Source organism: Ovis canadensis, chromosome 1, assembly GCF_042477335.2.
Source record: "Ovis canadensis isolate MfBH-ARS-UI-01 breed Bighorn chromosome 1, ARS-UI_OviCan_v2, whole genome shotgun sequence".
Taxonomy (NCBI): domain Eukaryota; kingdom Metazoa; phylum Chordata; class Mammalia; order Artiodactyla; family Bovidae; genus Ovis; species Ovis canadensis.
In genome coordinates, this window is record NC_091245.1 from 267452938 (window position 1) to 267472164 (window position 19227).

General features: G+C 59.4%; 1 protein-coding gene across 1 annotated transcript; it reads left to right on the forward strand.

The window, feature by feature from the left end:
• Positions 1 to 1462: 1462 nt before the first annotated feature.
• On the forward strand, positions 1463 to 11872 carry AIRE (autoimmune regulator). The gene is made up of 14 exons (XM_069582024.1): positions 1463 to 1788; positions 2264 to 2438; positions 2683 to 2838; positions 3219 to 3293; positions 3830 to 3943; positions 4734 to 4876; positions 5041 to 5121; positions 5994 to 6109; positions 7091 to 7193; positions 7710 to 7889; positions 8641 to 8762; positions 8897 to 9032; positions 10628 to 10696; positions 11696 to 11872. Exons 1-14 carry the CDS (start codon positions 1639 to 1641, stop codon positions 11774 to 11776), a joined length of 1701 nt encoding a protein of 566 aa, XP_069438125.1. The 5' UTR covers positions 1463 to 1638; the 3' UTR covers positions 11777 to 11872.
• The last annotated feature ends 7355 nt before the right edge of the window (positions 11873 to 19227 follow it).

A 19227-nucleotide genomic window follows, 5' to 3' on the forward strand; every position in this document is an offset into this window, starting at 1 on the left:
GCCCCCGGAGGTAGGCAGCACCAGGGCCCTGCTCCCAGGTCAGTTCCCAGAACATCCTACAGGAGAGCTAGCCCAAGAGAGCCACCCTCAAGTTCTGGCCCCTGAGATGACAACAGCCTCCGCCCTCACCATGGCCTCCCGCGCCTGACCCCAGGCTGTTGGAGCTCACCTCTGACACCCACTCCCCAGGCTTGGAGCAGCCTGAAGGCCCAGGACTTGGAGATAGGAACACCAAGGCAGGGCTCCTGCATCAGGACGAAGGGGTCCCACAGTCCTCCCACCCTGAACCCTCACTTCAGTATAAAACATGAAGGCTGACACACGTAAGAAGTCTTGGGGACACCACCAGCCAGTTGGTCACGAGTCTCCCCACTGCCTCATGTGGCAGGTCCCACCCCAGTGCTGGCCCTGACCCCAGGCTTCCCCCCACTCACCTGTCCCCAGGAGGCCAGCTCTTCTCCCTAACCCAAGTTAGCCGGATGCCTTCCTCCACAAGCCTCCTGGGCTCTGCAGCCTGACCACATGGACGGGCCTTCCCACCATGTCTCATGTCCCTGCTCCCCACCCAGACCATGCTAGCTGGGCCACCATGGGCTCAGGGTCCATGGATACCCTAGTGCTCTGCCCCTGCCCACCCTTTGCTGGTATGCTGTTCCCATCTCATGGACCAGGGGCCCTTGCTGCAATCCTCCAGGGAGCCTTCCTCACTTCCCCCAGAAGCTTCTGTCCCCCACCCCAGGAAGACCCCTGGGGTGCCTCTCCCTGACTGAGAGCCAGCCAGACAGGAGCTCCCAGGGCTAATGCTCAGACATGCCTGTCCACAGGGTTAGTCACCTTCCTAGAAGCTTTACTTCCCAACACACCCGGAGGAGGTAGAGGATGGATCGACCCTGGGGACTCCCAGTGGAAAGTGTCCATTTAAAGATGAGAGAAGGAGAGACACTTGCCCCACATCACCCAGCTTCCAGGTGATGCCCAGCACTGAACCCACTGACACACTAAGTCATATCCCAGGGCACCCCTCATTGGACCCTTTCTACAGCCCCAGACTAAGGATTCTGAGCAGCAGCTGCGGAGGCAGCAGTGCCCACTCCCTGCCCCGGCTCAGCTCCCTGGAGGCTTCCTGCGCTGGCCCCTGGCAGCTGCTGGAGCAGCTGTGTGAAGGACACCCAGCACTGCTTTCCCCCATTTGAACAGTGCCCCGTGGGATGCTGGCCGGAACCACGTTTGGGAAATTGAGTCTAGACGCTTCTTGACCACGGAAAGAAAAGTCAGCAGCCTGCCGGAGGGGTTCAAGGGCGCTGGCAGGTGGCTGGGACCTTGGGGAACTCAGTCACGGGGAAGTTTCTGGCCCCTGAGGAAGCTGCCTGGGCCCTGATTGGCGGAGCGGCCCTTGCTCTCTCTCAGGAGACGCAGGTATAACAGACTCCGGCCCCGAGGAGGAGGCCGGAGAAGCTCTCAGGGCTCCCTCTCCCCGAGCAGGTGAGCCCGCCCAGGTGTTCCCGGCGCAGGCGGAGTGAGTGCAAGCACCAGGAGGCAGACACGGCCCGGACATCCCACAAGGCCAGCGGCGCCCTGAGGCCCCGAGACCCCAGGCGGGGAGAGGGGGCCCCCAGCGCTGCGTCCCCGGACCCCGCGATGGCGGGCGAGGCCCGGGCCGGTGGGGACGCGGCGCTGCGCCGCCTGCTGAGGCTGCATCGCACGGAGATCGCGGTGGCCGTGGACAGCGCCTTCCCGCTGCTGCACGCGCTGGCCGACCACGACGTGGTCCCCGAGGACAAGTTCCAGGTGGGCCGCGACCCAGAGCCGCTACGCGCGGGAGACTTGCCCCAACGCCGGTCCCTGGAGCGGGCAGGGTCTCGGAAGACGCGTTCCAGAGGGACCTCCCCCGCCCCGCCCCACTGTCTGCCCTCAACACCCCTCCGCTCCAGAGCCAAAGGATCCCAGCTCCTAACGCCGCAGCCTGACCACGCCCCACCCACCAGCGGAGGGCGTGGTCTCCAGGACAAGTTCCTGCGCCCCCAGCGCCCTCCCTGCCCTCCCCCGGCCGCGTTTAAACGGAGCACAGTCCCGTAAGATGAAACCCAGCTGGCCCCCCATGTCATCCCAGCACCCCTACTCCATCCCCATACCTGCCCAAGCCTAGGGGATGGACACAGCTGCCTCCTAGGGGTCAGCATTCGCCCTCGACCCGCAGTGGAGGTGGCAGGAAGTGGGGGCTGGACGCGGCAGGGCAGGGCTCCCACTGCCACCTTTGCTCCAGGAGACCCTGCGCCTGAAGGAGAAGGAGGGCTGTCCCCAGGCCTTCCACGCGCTCCTCTCGTGGCTCCTGACCCAAGACGCCGGCGCCATCCTGGACTTCTGGAGGGTTCTCTTCAAGGACTACAACCTGGAGAGATACGTCCGGCTGCAGTCTATCCTGGACACTTTCCCCAAAGGTGGGGGGCACCGGGGGCTGGGGTCCTGGCCGGCTCAGCCTCCCTCAGAGGGGCTGGGGCAGCTGGAGTCGGCTTCTGGGCCCCAACTGGACTGTAAGAGGGAAGGGATAGGGTGTTTAGGGAGCCCCTGATGTTGCCTAGACCGTCTTGGGTTCTAAGAGACCAAGGGGCAGGCCTCACTTCCCTGAACGAAGCATCAGTTCTGGGCTTGAGCTCGGCCCTCGGCCCTGCACGTGCCCCGCAGATGTGGACCTCAGCCAGTCCCGGAAGGGGAGGAGGCCCCCGGCCGGTCCCAAGGCCACTGTGCTGCTGCCCAGGCCCCCCACCAAGAGGAAGGCACTCGAGGAGCCGCGGACTGCCCCACCAGCAGCCCCATCCCCAAGGGGCACCTCCAGTCCAGGTACCCCATTTGAAGAGCTGGTGGGGTCACAGATCCCCTGGGGAGTTCCACACACCCTGCCCCCAGACTGTACCCCTCCCTGACCACCCCCTCCCAACCAGCTCCGGGAGCATCTGTCCCTCCTACTTGACCAGCCTGGCAGAGGTCCCTCCAGGGACATAGACACCTGGGTGAGCCCTGCAGTCCATGCTGCCCCCTGAGCCCCCTGGGTAGGCAGACGGGTGTTCTTCCTTTCTCCTGATGTGGCCACCAGAGCTGGATAAAGCAAGGGGCTCCACCAGAGTTTGGGAGTCCCCTGCTGGCGCTCTCCCACCTGCCCCCCAGCCTTGGCCTAGCAGAGGCAAGAGGGCCAGACTGTCGGTTCTCCCCGGCCAACACAGGCTCCCAAACCAAGGCCAAGCCCGCCAAGAAGCCTGAGAGCAACGCAGAACCACAGCGTCTCCCACTGGGCAATGGTGAGCCAGGCCTGAGGTCCTGGGGTCAGGGGCCATCCTGGGAGCTGGGACCATGCTGGCCTGGGGTCACCCCACCTGTGCCCATCCGAATGCCCCAACCGTCAGGGCCAGCTTGGACTCTGCTTCCTCCAGAGAATCCTCCTTGTCCCTCGGCTGGACACAACCTAGGACCCTAGAGACCTCCCGTGGCCGGCTGGTGCCAACCTGTGGGCAGGTCCTGGGGACCCTTCCCCCTCCCAGCACTGTCCAGGGGCATGTCCCAGGGTCCCTGTTCATTCCTGCCCGCTGTCTTCAGCCAGCTCACATCATACACCAGGCCATACCACATACATGTACACACATGCACATCACGGCCATCTCTGCACTGACAGGCAGGCTGTCTGTCTGTCTGAGTCTGGCCTGCCCTGGGTGGAAAGAAGGAAGGGTTCTGTTGCCCAGACCCCTCAGCTCCCCACTGCCTGTTCTCAGGGCTCATCACCCAACTGATGACTGTCCCCCCCCCCCCCCACCGCCCACTTCGATGCTCACTTTCCTAGGAATTCAGACCATGTCCACTTCGGTCCAGAGAGCTATGGCTGTGTCCTCTGGGGACGTCCCAGGAGCCCGCGGGGCCGTGGAGGGGATCCTTATCCAGCAAGTGTTTGAGTCAGGTAGACGGCACTGGAAGAGGCTGCCAGCGCATCCACGTCCCCACGAAGCTCCCTGGAGGCTCTGGAGCAGCCGGGACATGGGCAAGGCAGCCGGCATGCCCTGCTCCCCCAGTGGGCCTGCTGTCTCTGGAGGGGATGGTCTGGGCAGGGGGGGCCTCTTGGACTCTAAGGGGGATGAGCGCAACCCCCGCCCTGCGTGACTCACCGCTGCATCACCTCCTTCCTCCACTGTCTGTGCCGGGCACCCGCCGGGCACGCGAGGACCCTGGGAGCTGACGCAGGCTCCAGTCTCACCAGGCTCCAGGGATGGTCCTTGCAGTAGATTCCTAGGGCTGTTGTGACAAATCGCCACAAACGGGGTGGCTTCAAGCAACTCCAAAACCGCCGTGCAGGCAGGACCACACTTGCCGCTCACAAGGCTCTACAGCAGATCTTCCCAGCTCCTGCAGCTCCTGGAGGGGCCGCCCCAACCCTGCGCCCCGGCTGGTGGTGTCATCACTCCAGCCTCTGCCTCCTCCCTGTGTTTCTGCCTTCTCTTCTCAGAAGGACCCTATCCTTGGACGTAGGGTCCAGTGTGAGCCCATCTTAACATCTACAAAGACCCGACTTCCAAATAAGGTTGCTTCTGAGGTTCCAAGTGGATGTGAATTTGGGAGACACGCTTCCTTCCCCCAACAGAAAACCCTACCTGTGCCCGGGACCCTGGCCCCAGAGCTGACTGGGGGTTGGGTTGGGGGAGGAACAGCACACTGTAGAGCCTCCCTGCCAGGCTCCCCCACCTCCCCCCCAGGTGGCTCCAAGAAGTGCATCCAGGTTGGGGGGGAGTTTTACACGCCCAACAAGTTTGAAGACCCCGCTGGGGGAAAGAACAAGACCCGCAGCAGCAGCCTGAAGTCCCTGGTCCGAGCCAAGGGGACCCAGGCCCCTGCCCCCGTAAGCACCGCGGGGACCACCCCGGGGAAGCCTGGCCTTCAGTCCCCTCCCCCAGCACTCGAGGGACAGTGGCGTCACCTTGGGTCAGGAGCTCTGCTGGGGGCTGGGGTTGGCCCCTCCTGCCTTCTCTGTCCTATTGCTGACCCTCCCACATCTCCCCGCAGGGTGGAGGTGACTCCAGGGCTGGCCCACGGGACAGGGCCCCAGCCCCTCCTGCCCTCCCCAGCGAGCCCCACCTGCACCAGGTAGAGACCAGAGCATTCCAGGATCTGAGAGGGCGGTGGTTTCTGTCACTCGTCCAGGGACTGGGGGATGAGAGCCAAACTTCTGCTCTCAGTGTGGAGTTCTTTATTTTAATAGTATATATATATATATTTTCCTGATAATACACAACTGTAATAAGTCACATAAGTCAGAGCAAGTGAGTCCTCCTGGGCCCAGGTGCCCACTGTCCTGCGCTTGTAGTTGGGCCCTTAGTTGGGACGGTGGCCCCTGTTGGAAGCCATAGAAGCTCCTGGGTTCCTCACACTGGTTCTGAACAAGGTGGAACCAGCTCTAGAACCCGACACCTCCACCCAGTGCTGTGCCTGCTCCCAGGAGCTCCGAGGCTGGCGGGGCCCGGGGGTGGGGCATTACTACGGTCAGTGTGCTCATCGCAGCCCTGTCATCCCGGGGCAGGGGAGGGGGACTTCCGAAGGAGATGACACCCAAGGAGGCACGGTGGGCGCATCCAGCTAAGGGTGCCAGCAAGCCTCAGGCGGAGGGGACAGCGGGTGCCCAGGGCCCAGGGGAACACGGTTGGGCCTGCCCTCCACTGCCCTGTGAGGAAGGGGCTGCATGGGGATGGGCCTGCAGCCTCAGGGCCCTGGAGCCCAGGCACCCATGTGAAGCCAGACTTTCTTAAAGACTGTTCTTTCTTCCCAAGAGAGGGTGTTGGGGGCTAGAGTCCCAGAGATGGTGGGGTCACAGGGCGCCCCAGGGAGCAGACAGTCAGGGCAGGATTTCAGTTGGGAGTGGGCCAGGGGACTTGGGTGCCCCTGGGGACTATTGTGGGGGTGGGGGTCTCTGGGAGGGCCGCCCCATCCTGGGTCTTCCAGACACACGTGTCTCTTGTCAGAAGAATGAGGACGAGTGTGCGGCCTGCCGGGACGGTGGGGAGCTGCTCTGTTGTGATGGCTGCCCCCGTGCCTTCCATCTGGCCTGCTTGACCCCGCCGCTCAGCGAGATCCCCAGGTGAGCCTCTGCCCCCACTTCTCCCCCCACTCCCCACCCAGAAGTCCCATCACTCCACCAGTGGATGGTGAGGCCAGCCTGGGAGGGGCCTTGGTTCAGGTCTCTGGGTGGTGGCTCTGGGGCCTGGGATCTTCCCACCTCACCTCCCTGTGTGGCCATGCTGTCCCTCCAGCCTGGCCTATGGGGCCCTGAGACCCAAGGCAAGGAGGTCAGCTCCCCTGAGCAGCTGACCTCGAGCCCTAAGCAGAATCTGACTCCAAGTCAGGTTAGGAAGTATGGAGGCCACAGAGCTGCTCCCCAAGGGCCAGGGGGTTCCCCATCCTCTGCCTGGCGCAGGGCCCCCTGTCCTGGCCCATGGGGAGAGCGCTTCCCTCTGCCACCAGCTCGCATAGGTCAGGGCAGCCCGCTCTGTGGGGAGGAGCATGGGGTTGGCATTCTCCACCCAGCCCTGCCCAACTCACTGCATGACCTTGACCAGGTCACATCTCTGGCTGGGGTCATCCCTCAGCTCAGCTCAACACTGCCCTTCCATTCTCTTCCTTCCTGCCCCTGACTGGCTCCCTTTCTGCTGGACACCGTCCCCCCAAGGAATTGGGGGAGAGTTCCAAGAGTGTAACTATGCCAGCCTCGGAGGTCCCGCCTGCAAGGCAGGGTCCATGGGAGCCAAACACAGGCAAAGGCCACTGCTCGTTCCCAGGTGTCAGGAATTCTCGGTGCTCATACGAGAAGCACTCAGGGGACGTGCCATGCTGGTGAAGGCCCATCCCACCAGGGCTAGCGATCCTGGCCCCCCAGGCTCTCCTGCTGACGAGTGGGCAGGCCCTTGCCCTGGTCTCCACCCACTTTCCTGCTGGGCCTGGGTTCCCCCTCTGGGGACCATGAGGGTGGGTGACCTGGAGGAGCTGTCAGGCCTCCCCTGCGCTGCCAGTATGGGAATCTACTGTCCCCTCTGTCCTGCCCCGCATGTCCCTGGCCGGTCAGCGGGACCTGGAGGTGCTCCAACTGCGTCCAGGGGACAACAGCCCAGCGGGACCTGCCTCGGGCAGAGCAGCCCCGGCCCCAGGAGCTGCCCTTCGAGACCCCGGTATGCCCAGACCATTCCTGGCCCCTCTGTCTACTTACTCCCTTACTCTCCTGTGGGTTGGACCTGCCCCAGCCATAAAGCCAAGCACGCCTACCTTGGCCCGGCCCCATCAGTCCGACTTTCTCCCTCCTGTGGGGCCACGGGGGTGCAGCCCATTGGGAAGTGGCCCTTTTGGGGACTGGTTTCTCAATACACTGATTCAGGGCCCTCAGCTGCCAGCCCACACAGGGGACACACCTCGATCACAGATAACATTCTCCAAAACGGTGTAAGCGTTCTGTCGCCACAAAGGCATGAAGGACATGACACGCGCCCCAGAGTGTTTACTCTGACAGCCTCCAAGGGTCACAGGGCAGTGCCTTCTGGTTGGGAGAGGGCCAGGGGCCATAGACTCTGGAACCGTGCCTCAACTTTTCTCACCCAGTGTGGGCCCCAGGCTCCCCATGCTCATGAACCCCGGGGTGGTTCTAGGCAAGCCCCCTGCAGCACCTCTGAGAGCTGACCCTCTGCTTCCAGGCCTTCCTGGGTCTGAGGTCAGGGGAAGAGGCGAGGGCACTGCCCAGGGAGCTGCGCCCTGGGACGGACGCTGCTGTCACCTACAAGCACCTGCTGGCCCCACCCTCTGCAGCGCCCCTGCCGGGGCCCGACCCCTCTGCCCTGTGCCCTCCACTGTGCGTGGGCCCTGAGGGGCAGCAGGTGAGGGGGTGCTGGGGTCAGGGAGCCCAGGGTCCACTGGGGCAGCCAGGTGAAGCCGAAATAGGACAGTGAGGGGCAAGCAGGGGTAAGGAGGTAGGAGTCAGACGGGTGGGTGTGGCGCTTTCAGGAGCAGCCAGGCCGGCCACTGGGAGGGCAGGTGGGAAGAGGCTGAAGGGAGGTGCAGAGGTTGTGGGCGCTGTGAGATTACCCAGAACAAGGTGGGGGTTCTTGGGAGAGGGTGGGGGAAAGGGGGCTCCTGGAGGAATTCCAGCCGGGGTGACCATTCTCTCCTTGCTCTTGAAACCAAGCACCATCCCCCACCGCGCCCCACCCCTCCACCCCACCAGGGCAGAACAATAAAGCAGGTAGTTTGCAGTCTACCTGAAACCTGGGGCCTGGTAGTCCCAGGTCTCCCAGTCCCTCCTGCATCCTCTGGAGCCAGGCCTCCGGGGACCTCTTGACCAGCCCTGGAGGGGGCCTGGGCCCACCAAGGAGGATGGATATGGGGCACCTGGTTTCTCCAAGCTGCAGCCCAGAGGTGCTGGGGTGCCCTTGACCTCTCCTGGTCTGGATCCCGAAACTTCGGACCCGCTCCCCCACCCCGTGTGCCCCTCCCAGCCGTTCAGCCTCGGCGGGGTCCGGCGGTCCTGAACGCGAGACGCTCAGGCCACCGCCACTTCCCCACCCCGCCTACCCCACCCCTGCCTCGCCCGGGTCCTCGGTCACCCCGCCATGGTCTGTCGGTCCACAGGGCCCGGTGCCCGGCGCGCGCTGCGGGGTGTGCGGGGACGGCGCGGACGCGCTGCGGTGCTCACACTGCGCTGCCGCCTTCCACTGGCGCTGCCACTTCCCCGGCGGCGCCGCTCGGCCCGGGTGAGTGGGGGGCTCGAGATGGGGAGGGGGAGGGCCGGCGTCCCCCACCAAGGCTCTTCGAGACCTGGGTCCCCAGAGGGCGCTCCCAGCCTGGCCCCAGCCGGGCAGCCCGAAGCCTCTCCTCCGCTCGCCAGGACCGCCCTGCGCTGCAGAGCCTGCTCCGGAGACGCCGCCCCGGGCCCTGGGGAGGGGGCGCCCGCCGCGAGCCCCGCCCGCCCGGCTCCCGCGACCCCCAAGCTCACCGCCGGCGCCGGCGTCCCCGGGGCGCAGGTGAGGGGAGGGACGCCGGGGGCTGGGGGTGGTGGGCACATCGCCAGGGGAGGCCCGGGGGACAGCTTGGCAGTGAGCACCAAACCGCCTGACAGTTATGTATGGATGATATTTTTGTTTAAATCGATTCCTGCTTAACTTAAATCTACCTAAAAAGGAAACCCTTCTGGGACTTCCCTGGTGGTCCAGTGGCTAACTCGCTGTGCTCCCAAGGCAGGGACCAGAGCTCCATCCCTGGTCAGGGGACTGGATGTGGAAATTAAGACCTAGCACAGCCAAATAAATACTTTTTTTTTAAAAAAAGGAAACCCTCCTGAGCAACAGTGGCTATGAAGTCACTGGTTGGTTGCAGGCCTGGCTCACGATTAACCCAGGCTCAGGGCTCCCCTAACCCCCAGCACCCGACCCCCAGCTTCCCTGAGCCCATCCCTGACCCCTCGACCCCCGACCCCCAGAGTGCCCTGTACCAGGAGCACCATCCTGGGGTGGGGGTGGGGCAGGAAGAGCAGGAAGGAGGCTCCCAGCCAGGAATGAGCAAGCAGGCACACACAGGTGAGCAGTGTGACTCCCTCCGCCCCCGCCCTCTCCCCCCCCCCACCCCCCCACCCCCATGTCATCGCCACAGTCCTCCAGCAGCCTGGGACCCCGGAACCTTGGGAGGAGTAACTCTAGCCTCATTGAACCTTACTTCCCAGGGCTCTCTCAGAACCTGGGGACCCCCCACCCCCACCCCCACCCCACCACCACCACAAGTTTTTCCTGATCAGAAGCCTCCAGCCCCCAGCAGGGACTTCCTAACCCCATCCCTGCCCCGGAAGAATCCTTGGGGGGCCCCGGGTGGTGATGTCCTACCCCTATCCATGGTCCATCCCACCTCCCAGCCCCGCCTCCATCTCTTCCCTCCTTACACTCTGTGGGTGACGGGGCTCTGGGACACTGGCCACAGAGGGCCCCCACCTGCTGGTGCCCCGTTCCTTCTGGAAGTCTCACCTCACCCCCAGCCATCTGCTGTCCATGCTGAGCCACACCAGGCTGGTGGCCCCTTCAGGGGCCAGAACAAGTGGCTGTTTGCAGCTGCAAACCGGGCATTGTCTTATGGTCCCACTTAGTATGGCCTGTCCCCCTCCTAACCTGTGATGGGAGTGTGCCTCATCTCCTGCTCTGGCCCCTCGCCCAGGAGCAGGGCAGGGAATGCGTGACTGTTGGTCACTGAAGGGCTGGCTTGGGATCAGACCCTTCCCCTCTGGGCCTCAGGATTCTCACTGGTGACAGGAGTCCTGCCAGCTGCTCCTTCCCCCAGAGCTTGGAGGCAGGCAGGTCGCCGGGGCCTTGGGCAGCCACTTCAGAGGGGTGGCAGGGCCCTGGGCGGGCAGCCCCCACCTCTCTCATGCCCACTCCATCTCTGCCCTGCCCCCAGGAGCTGGATGTTAGAATTCAGTTCCCAGGGTCCCACCTGGAGAAGTACACTGCACCCGCTGCCCTGGCCTGGCCACTGCCCCCAGCCCTGCCCCCTCTGTAGAGAGTCCTGCTTCTGTGGTGATGATCCCAGCAGGGGTGTGGAAGTTGGGTTCACCTCCTATCTTTCTGGCATCTAGGTGGGGGACGATTCTGCTGGTCATGAGCCGGTTCTGCATAGGGATGACCTGGAGTCCCTCCTGAGTGAGGTAACGTGTCACCCAGCCCCCTCCTCCTCCCCTCCATCCCTTCCTCCACGGCCTCTGAAGCAGTCAGCACCCCTATTCCGGGCCCATGGCATTCCACGGGCCCCCATTGCCAGATGGTGCTGGCCTCTCCATGCACAAACAAGCCGGAGGGGGCCCCGAGCTGCCCCCTTCCCGGCCTTGCTGGAGGTCCCAGGCCCGGGACCCTGAAAGGCTGGTGGTGCAGAATCTGGCACCAGGGCCGCTGAAGCCTGACGTGGAGGCCGAGACTTTCCCCAGGTGCGGGTGGGGGCTGGACACTCTGGACCCTGCAGATCCCTCACTCACTGCTCTCAATGCAGGCTTCTCCACCTGATGATGAGCAGCTAGAATAACTGGGAAGAAAAGGTGGCTTTTAGGAAAGGTCAAATTTCTCTAGCCACCTCCAGGCCTCAGGTGGCCAGCGTGTGTCCTCCTCAGGACCCTGGTGTGGCACTTGGGGATCCCAGCTGACCATGGAGTCCCTGCCTTATGTGATGGGCTGGGCACGGGCGGGTCCCAGACACTACAGGTGTCTTTAGAGAGCCCAGGGTCCCAGGATGCCGGGGTGACCCGAGGTGCCGATATATGAAAACTCAGGAGGCAGACGCACAGGCCCTTCTGGAGCAGATCACCTTGTTCTGTTGGAATATTAGGCATTCCCGAGGCTCTTCCTGTCTTGCTGGAGCACCAGGGAGGTCCTGCAAAGAGCTGAGTGGAGGGAGGGAAGGAGCTGGCTCTGCCGGTCACCCGGGAAGAAGCCACGAGGAGCCGAACAGCCGTGGTGGCCATGCCCAGGCTTAAGGGATGCTCAGAGGAGTGGACGTGTACGGTGGGGCCTCAGGCCTCAACGTCCTCTGAGTAGGATGGCTGGTTTGGATGTTGATGACTCAGGTGGCCAGGGCGGACGGGCTGTGGGCCAGGCAGGCACACCTGCCCGCTGAGGCTCCAGCCGGGCCCTGAGCCCGCTCTCTGCTTCCGCAGCACTCCTTTGACGGCATCCTGCAGTGGGCCATCCAGAGCATGTCCCGCCCGCTGGCCGAGGCACCCACCTTCCCCTCCTGATCTGGATGCTGGGCTGACCCACACTGGGCTGCAGGCAGCATGAGAAGGAGAGGGGAGGCACCTGTGGACTCTGGCGGAGCAGACTTCACACTTGCAACCACCAGCTCTGAAAGGGATGGAGGGGAATGTTAGGGCCAGGATCTGAGATGTTCCACGTGGCATCAACACTCGGCTGATCAGCACCCTGTCTGAAAGTAAAGTCACTTCTGTGTGCTTGACATGACTTCCGGTGCAGTGTGTTTGTTTTGGAGGGTCTGTTTCTGGTGCCCATCGTGCAGACTGAGCTGGCTGTATGGAAAAGAGGGTGCCAGAATGCCGCTGGGTGCAGGAGTCCCTCTGCTCCACCTCTGCGGGAGCCCCCGGCACAGCCCCTGCCCCACTGGTCTGGCTCTGCCCACCTCTGCCTGCCCCCCACAACCTCTGCCGCTCAAAGGGCCCAGCCCATCCCCACCTCAGGGCCTTTGCACGGGCTGCTCTCTCTGCTCCGGGTTCCGCTTGGCACTTCGCCTGTCTCTTTTCTCACCCACGGGAGGTCTCAGCTCCAAAGCCACCTCCTCATTCTTTCATTCAGAGGGTCATTTATTTGGGAAACCCTTACTGTGACTCTTCTATAGGCTGAGCATTAGGGGACATTCTGGTGGCAGGTCATTCACAAGAGGAGGGTGATCTTAGAAGCAGGACACAAGACAGGGCCTGGGGCCAGCGTGTGGCGGGGGGGAGGGACCAGGAGCTGGCGCATCTGGGACAGACACCAGGCCAGGGGTGGCGGTGCTGCGGGCTGTGGGGGACGGCACTGGGTATCCTGCTCACCGCACCTGCCACCGGAAGAGAGCCCGTCAGAATGGAGATCTTTCCTGGTGGTCTCTGTCTCCCCTCTAGAGCAGCCCCTGGGGACCTGGGACTCTAGTTCTCAGCCACATTCATCCCCAGGCCCTGGCACAGCTGCTGGGTCACTGCTGCTGCAAGGAGATGGCAGGGCTGTCATACCGCTCACCTGCAGGGACCCCTCAGTAGAAGCCCTGATGGGGGTCAGAGCCCTGGGGAGGAAGAGGGTGGCCGCAGGCCTGCTGTGCCCTGTGAGTGGGGGGCAGCAGTTGGTGTGTGTGGACTTGGGACTCGTGGGTGTGTCACCACCTGGGGTTGGGCAGGCAGGGAGCAGTCTGCCTATCTAACAGGAATGGGGGTCCCAGCATGGGACTCACAACCTCTGGACTTTTGGGGGGTTTAGCGGCTCACTGAGCCTCTCCAGAGCCCCTCTGTCCTGGGCACACATTAGGCAGCCTCTGTGGGGGTGGGGCTGGAAGTAGCTGACCTGGGACAGCGCTGGGGAGGGGCTGGCGGACACCCTCTGGTGTAGGGGGTAGCTGCCCCAGGTCACAGGGTGAAGTTGTTTATTCACACAGGGAGCCGCTGAGGAGGACGCTAGTGTCACACGAGCGAGTGGGCAGCTGTTCCAGGGCAGCCAGGCTGGGCGGGCAGCAGCGGGACAGATGGCAGTGGACAGTGATGCCAGGCCGTGGCCACATGTGGAGCGGCCCAGCTGGAGACTGGATCACATTTGTGGACAGAGAAAGACCCAGTGGAGGAGGGACTAGAGACCAGGCGTGGGTGGCTGATGAGGGGAGGAGTGAGCAGGGCCCGTGGCGGGGCATGGAATGGACCAGGGGCGGGATGGAGCGAGGGCTTTCTGACTAGTAGGGGTGCCCTGCTTGTCTGAGAGCTGTCTCTTCCCCATGGAGCCCAGCTGCCGTCCCTGCCCCTGTTCCCCACCCATAGGATGAAGCAGGGCTGGATGAAGGCTGCAAAAGCCAGTGGGGGTGGCACGGTGGGTTTGACACAGTGGGGACAGTGGCAGTGGTGGAGGGACGTGCCAGGGAACTGACCAGGGTGGACCCAGAGGTCACAGACACCCTGCCCATCATGGTCCACATCCTCCAAGGACCCCCACAGCTGCTGAGCACGGACGTGACCAGCCCTCCTCTCCGCCCACTGCAGCCCCCCTGCCACTGGGTCTCATCCTGGGCTCTGGAGACCCCCTCCTCATCAGAATCCCTCTGTGGACAGGTCCATGAAGACCCTCCCTTGGGGGCTTGGTGCTCCCATTGGTGGCCCGGTGGCCTCCACTGCACCCGTGTCACTTTCCTCAAGTTCAGGAAATGTCACTCTGAACTTAAGCACGGGGTAGGGTGCGGTGAGGGACACACAGCAATCCCAAATGTCGTCTGTCTGTCCGTCCATGGTGTGCGTGCAGGGAGCTCGTGGGAAGGAGGAGGTGGGGAGGGGCCGTTCCTGCTGTCAGAAGCCTGGGTTGGTGGCATTGTGTTCATACAGTGATTTATGCTTAGAGGACAGGAGAGAACAACCGTCGGGAGTGGGCCCTGCCCTTCTGCAGCCCCTGTGCTTTGCTCCTCAGAGGCTGCTGTCCATCTGCTGCTCCTGTCCATCTTCCTGTGGGGCTGGAAGTTGGTCTTGCTCATCTGGCAGTGAGTGGCGGCCGGCTACATAACCCGCTGCAGCATGTGTCTGCCCAGTGGGTGAGCAGCACCAGCCAACGGCTACATTTGTACATCCTGTTCCTGGACTCCTTTCCTGGGCAACTGTGACAAAGTGCCACAGACCAGGCAGCTCAAACAACCTTGGCCTCTGACCTTGGCCTCTGTCTTTGACCCTTACAAGTCCAAGTCAGTTTGGGGGAACCCCCTTCCTTGAACTTTGAGCTCTCTGAACATCTGATCTCTTTCTCTTCTTCAGCCTTCATACTGATCACCTGGCCTGCCCTCAGTAAGGCTCCTGTCGAGGGGCTTAGCCATATCCCCAGGCCCCAGTGTTTGCTCTTCGAAATCTCCATCCACTGGCCCTACCTTGCTCCTTGGCCGTAACCCCCCACTTTCCAGGTTGTATTCAGAGTTGAGCTGGACCTCTCTCCCCTCCTGCAAACCCCACTGCAGAGGTCTCCCCCCGCACCAGGTGTAGTCCCTGGCCAAGTCACTTCAGTCCTGTCCGACTCTGCAACTTCATGGACTAGCCTGTCAGGCTCCCCTGTGCATGGGATTCTCCAGGCAAGAATACTGGAGTAGGTTTCCGTCTTCCTCTCCAGGGGATCTTACTGACGCAGGGATCTAACCCGCCTCTCTTGTGTCTCCTTCTTTGGCAGGGGGGTTCTTTACGTCTAGTGCCACCTGGGAAGGCCTTTAGCACCTTAGCAAGTGTCATAGGCTCCTTTTCCTTTAACATGGGCAGGATTCGGCCACGACATTACTCTTTTCATCCACATGAGGCTGTCAGAGGTCTTGTTGATCCACCCTTGGTTGGAGGCTCAGCTGTTAGAAATTGTTAACTATTTGTGAATAAGGAGTCTGAATTTCATGTTGTGCCGGGCCCTGGATGGGGTCAGGGGTCACTGCCAACAAGTGGTGAAGAGCCTGGTGCAGGTGGACACATCGGGGCTTGGTGGGCTTGGGAGAACACAGTGCTCTGGACAGTCAGAACTCAGGATAAGCAAGTGGGCTGAGCTCTTGGCTCGTGGGCTGAACTGGACTGGACGAAATCTCTGTCACCCCCTGTGCCCCGAGCTCCATCATCTGATGTCACCCTGGAGCTCCCAGGACAGTTGTCTCACTTCCATTGATTCTCTAGGGACTTGGAGGCCATCTGGGAGTTGAGTGGTGGTACTTAAGGTGGGTGTCTCACAGGGGTTCTGAGGATAGGTACTAGTGGGGCCCAGGCCCTGGGGGTCTCTGACGGCCACTTGGTCTCCACCTGCAGCTTCTGCAGCCTGGCTCTAACCAGATAACAGATGTCCACAGCAATGCACTCCATGCAGCCCTACTGAAGCCCCCCAGCCCTCCAACAGAGACCACCCACTATAGGACGCCCGTCCTGAGCACCATGCACCCCAGCCTCAGGGAAGCCCCTTGTTCTCGCCATAGCCTGTCTCCACACCTTCAGGGCATAGGCCCCTTTGTCTGGTCACTTGCTCTCTGACTGTCCCCTCCACGCTGTGTGTGCCAGGGGCAGGTCTGCACAGAGCCCAGGCTGGTCAGTGCTCAAAGTGAGTGAATCCAACTCTGAAAATGAACTAAACGTTCAGCAACCATGGAGAAACAATGTCAGAGGTTGGGATGCTATCCAGACAATAAGAATGATAAACACAAGCCCAGTGGGTGAACTGAGGTGTATTAAGTTATATTTAAAACTAGAGACACCAAGGGAACACTTCATGCAAAGATGGGCTCGATAAAGGACAGAAATGGTATGGACCTAACAGAAGCAGAAGATATTAAGAAGAGGTGGCAAAAATACACCGAAGAACTGTACAAAAAAGATCTTCATGACCAAGATAATCACGATGGTGTGATCACTCACCTAGAGCCAGACATCCTGGAAAGTAAAGTCAAGTGGGCCTTAAAAAGCATCGCTACGAACAAAGCTAGTGGAGGTGCTGGAATTTCAGTTGAGCTCTTTCAAATCCTGAAAGATGATGCTGTGAAAGTGCTGCACTCAATATGCCAGCAAATTTGGAAAACTCAGCAGTGGCCACAGGACTGGAAAAGGGCAGTGTTCATTCCAATCCCAAAGAAAGGCAATGCCAAAGAATGTTCAAACTACCACACAATTGCACTCTTCTCACACACTAGTAAAGTAATGCTCAAAATTCTACAAGCCAGGCTTCAGCAATATGTGAACCATGAATTTCCAGATGTTCAAGGTGGATTTAGAAAAGGCAGAGGAACCAGAGATCAAATTGCCAACATCTGCTGGATCATTGAAAAAGCAAGAGAGTTCCAGAAAAACATCTATTTCTGCTTTATTGACTATGCCAAAGCCTTTGACTGTGAATCACAAGAAACTGTGGAAAATTCTGAAAGAGATGGGAATACCAGACCACCTGACCTGCCTCTTGAGAGACCTATATGCAGGTCAGGAAGCAACAGTTAGAACTGGACATGGAACAACAGACTGGTTCCAAATAGGAAAAGGAGTACGTCAAGGCTGTATATTGTCACCCTGCTTATTTAACTTATATGCAGAGTACATCATAAGAAATAGTGGGCTGGAAGAAGCACAAGCTGGAATCAAGATTGCCGGGAGAAATATCAATAACCTCAGATACGCAGATGACACCACCCTTACGGCAGAAAGTGAAGAGGAACTAAAAAGCCTCTTGATGAAAGTGAAAGAGGAGAGTGAAAAAGTTGGCTTAAATTTCAACATTCAGAAAACGAAGATCATGGCATCTGCCCATCACTTCATGGGAAATAGATGGGGAAACAGTGGAAACAGTGGCAGACTTTATTTTGGGGGGCTCCAAAATCACTGCAGGTGGTGACTGCAGCCATGAAATTAAAAGACACTTACTCCTTGGAAGGAAAGTTATGACTAACCTAGATAGCAGATTAAAAAGCAGAGACATTACTTTGCCAACAAAGTCCCGTCTAGTCAAGGCTACGGTTTTTCCAGTGGTCATGTATGGATGTGAGAGTTGAACTGTGAAGAAAGCTGAGCTCCAAAGAATTGATGCTTTTGAACTGTGGTGTTGGAGAAGACTCTTGAGAGTCCCTTGGACTGCAAGGAGATCCAACCAGTCCATTCTAAAGGAGACCAGTCCTGGGTGTTCTTTGGAAGCACTGATGCTGAGGCTGAAACTCCAGTACTTTGGCCACCTCATGTGAAGAGTTGACTCATTGGAAAAGAGCCTGATGCTGGGAGGAATTGAGGGCAAGAGGAGAAAGGGACGACAGAGGATGAGATGGCTGGATGGCATCATCGACTCGATGGACTTGAGTTTGAGTGAACTCCGGGAGTTGGTGATGGACAGGGAGGCCTGGCGTGCTGCGATTCATGGGGTCACAAACAGTCGGACATGACTGAGCAACTGGACTGAACTGGACTGATAAATATAAAATCTATATATACACATAGAGTGTGTGTATATATATATATATATATATATATATATATATATGTATATGAAAGTGAAAATGAAGTTGCTCAGTTGCAGCTGACTCTTCGCAGCCCCATGGACTGTAGCCTGCCAGGCTCCTCTGTCCATGGGGTTTCTCCAGGCAAGAACACTGGAGAGGGTTGCCATTTCCTTCTCCAGGGGATCTTCCCTACCCAGGGATCAAACCTGGGTCTCCCACATTGCAGGCAGACTCTTCACCCTCTGAGCCACCAGGGAATATATATAGAGAGACAGCTTCCCAGGTGGTGCTAGTGGTAAAGAATCTCCCTGCTGATGCAAGAGATGTGAATTTGATCCCTGAGTCTGGAAGACCCACTGAAGTAGGAAATGGCAACCCACTCCAGTATTCTTGCCCAGAAAATTCCATGGACAGAGGAGCCTGGTGGGCTACAGTCCATGGGGTCACAAAGAGTCAGATACAACTGAGCAACTAAGCACAGCACAGCATTCTTTGTCAAACTACCTCCCTATCTCTTATGTACATATATACACATAAGGTGTGTATTTAGAGTATGCAGTATTTAATGTGTATTTAGTGTGTATTTGGAGTGTTGTCTGTTCAGCTAACTAGCTACAGATTATGTACAGTCGATCCTTGAACAACTCAGTGAAAAATCTGAGCATAGCTTTTGACTTCCTTAAAACTTAATTACTACTGTATATCAGAAGTCTTACTGAGAATATAAACAGTTGGTTAGTTTGTATTTTGTATGTTCTATGCATGCCTATATATATTTCATGCATTCATACATACCCTTTGCTTTTTTTTTTTTCTATTTCTAGGCTACATGGTTCTGCAAGTTTTTAAAATGTCAAAAATCTCCAAAACAGTTTTTCAATATATTTATTGAAAAAAATCTGCATATAGGTGGATTAAATGGATGTTTTCAAGGGTCACCTGTATATACACGTACATTTAAAAAGTGTATACTTATACATAGACAGACAGGATATACATAAAAAGACACTATGTGCTGTGCTTAGTCGCTCAGTCGTGTCTGACTCTTTGTGACCCTGTGGACTGTAGCCTGCCAGGCTCCTCTGTCCATGGGATTCTCCAGGCAAGAATAGTGGAGTGGGTTGACATGCCCTCCTCCAGGGCATCTTCCCAACCCATGGATCAAACGCAGGTCTCCTGTATAGCCAGAGGATTCTTTACCATCTGAGCCACCAGGGAAGGCCCCCCCCCCCAAATATACTATATGTACATATTTATTTTTTCCCAGCGCTAAGTCAAATTCTTTACTTCTTTAGTTCCCATTAGTGATGGCTAAATGGAGGAAGGAGAGGGCAAGAAGAGGAAGACAGACAGAGGGAGGTGATGGGAAGGGAGGGGACAGTAAACCACTGTTCTGTGAAGTCTCAGGAGGCCAGTGCTCAGGGTGAGAAAGAGACCTGGAGAACTGTCCGCAGCTTCAGGGAGCATCGCTGTTTCCTTCTGTGCATAAGTCCTTGGGCTGCCACTGCACCAGGCAGGGAGGGGGTC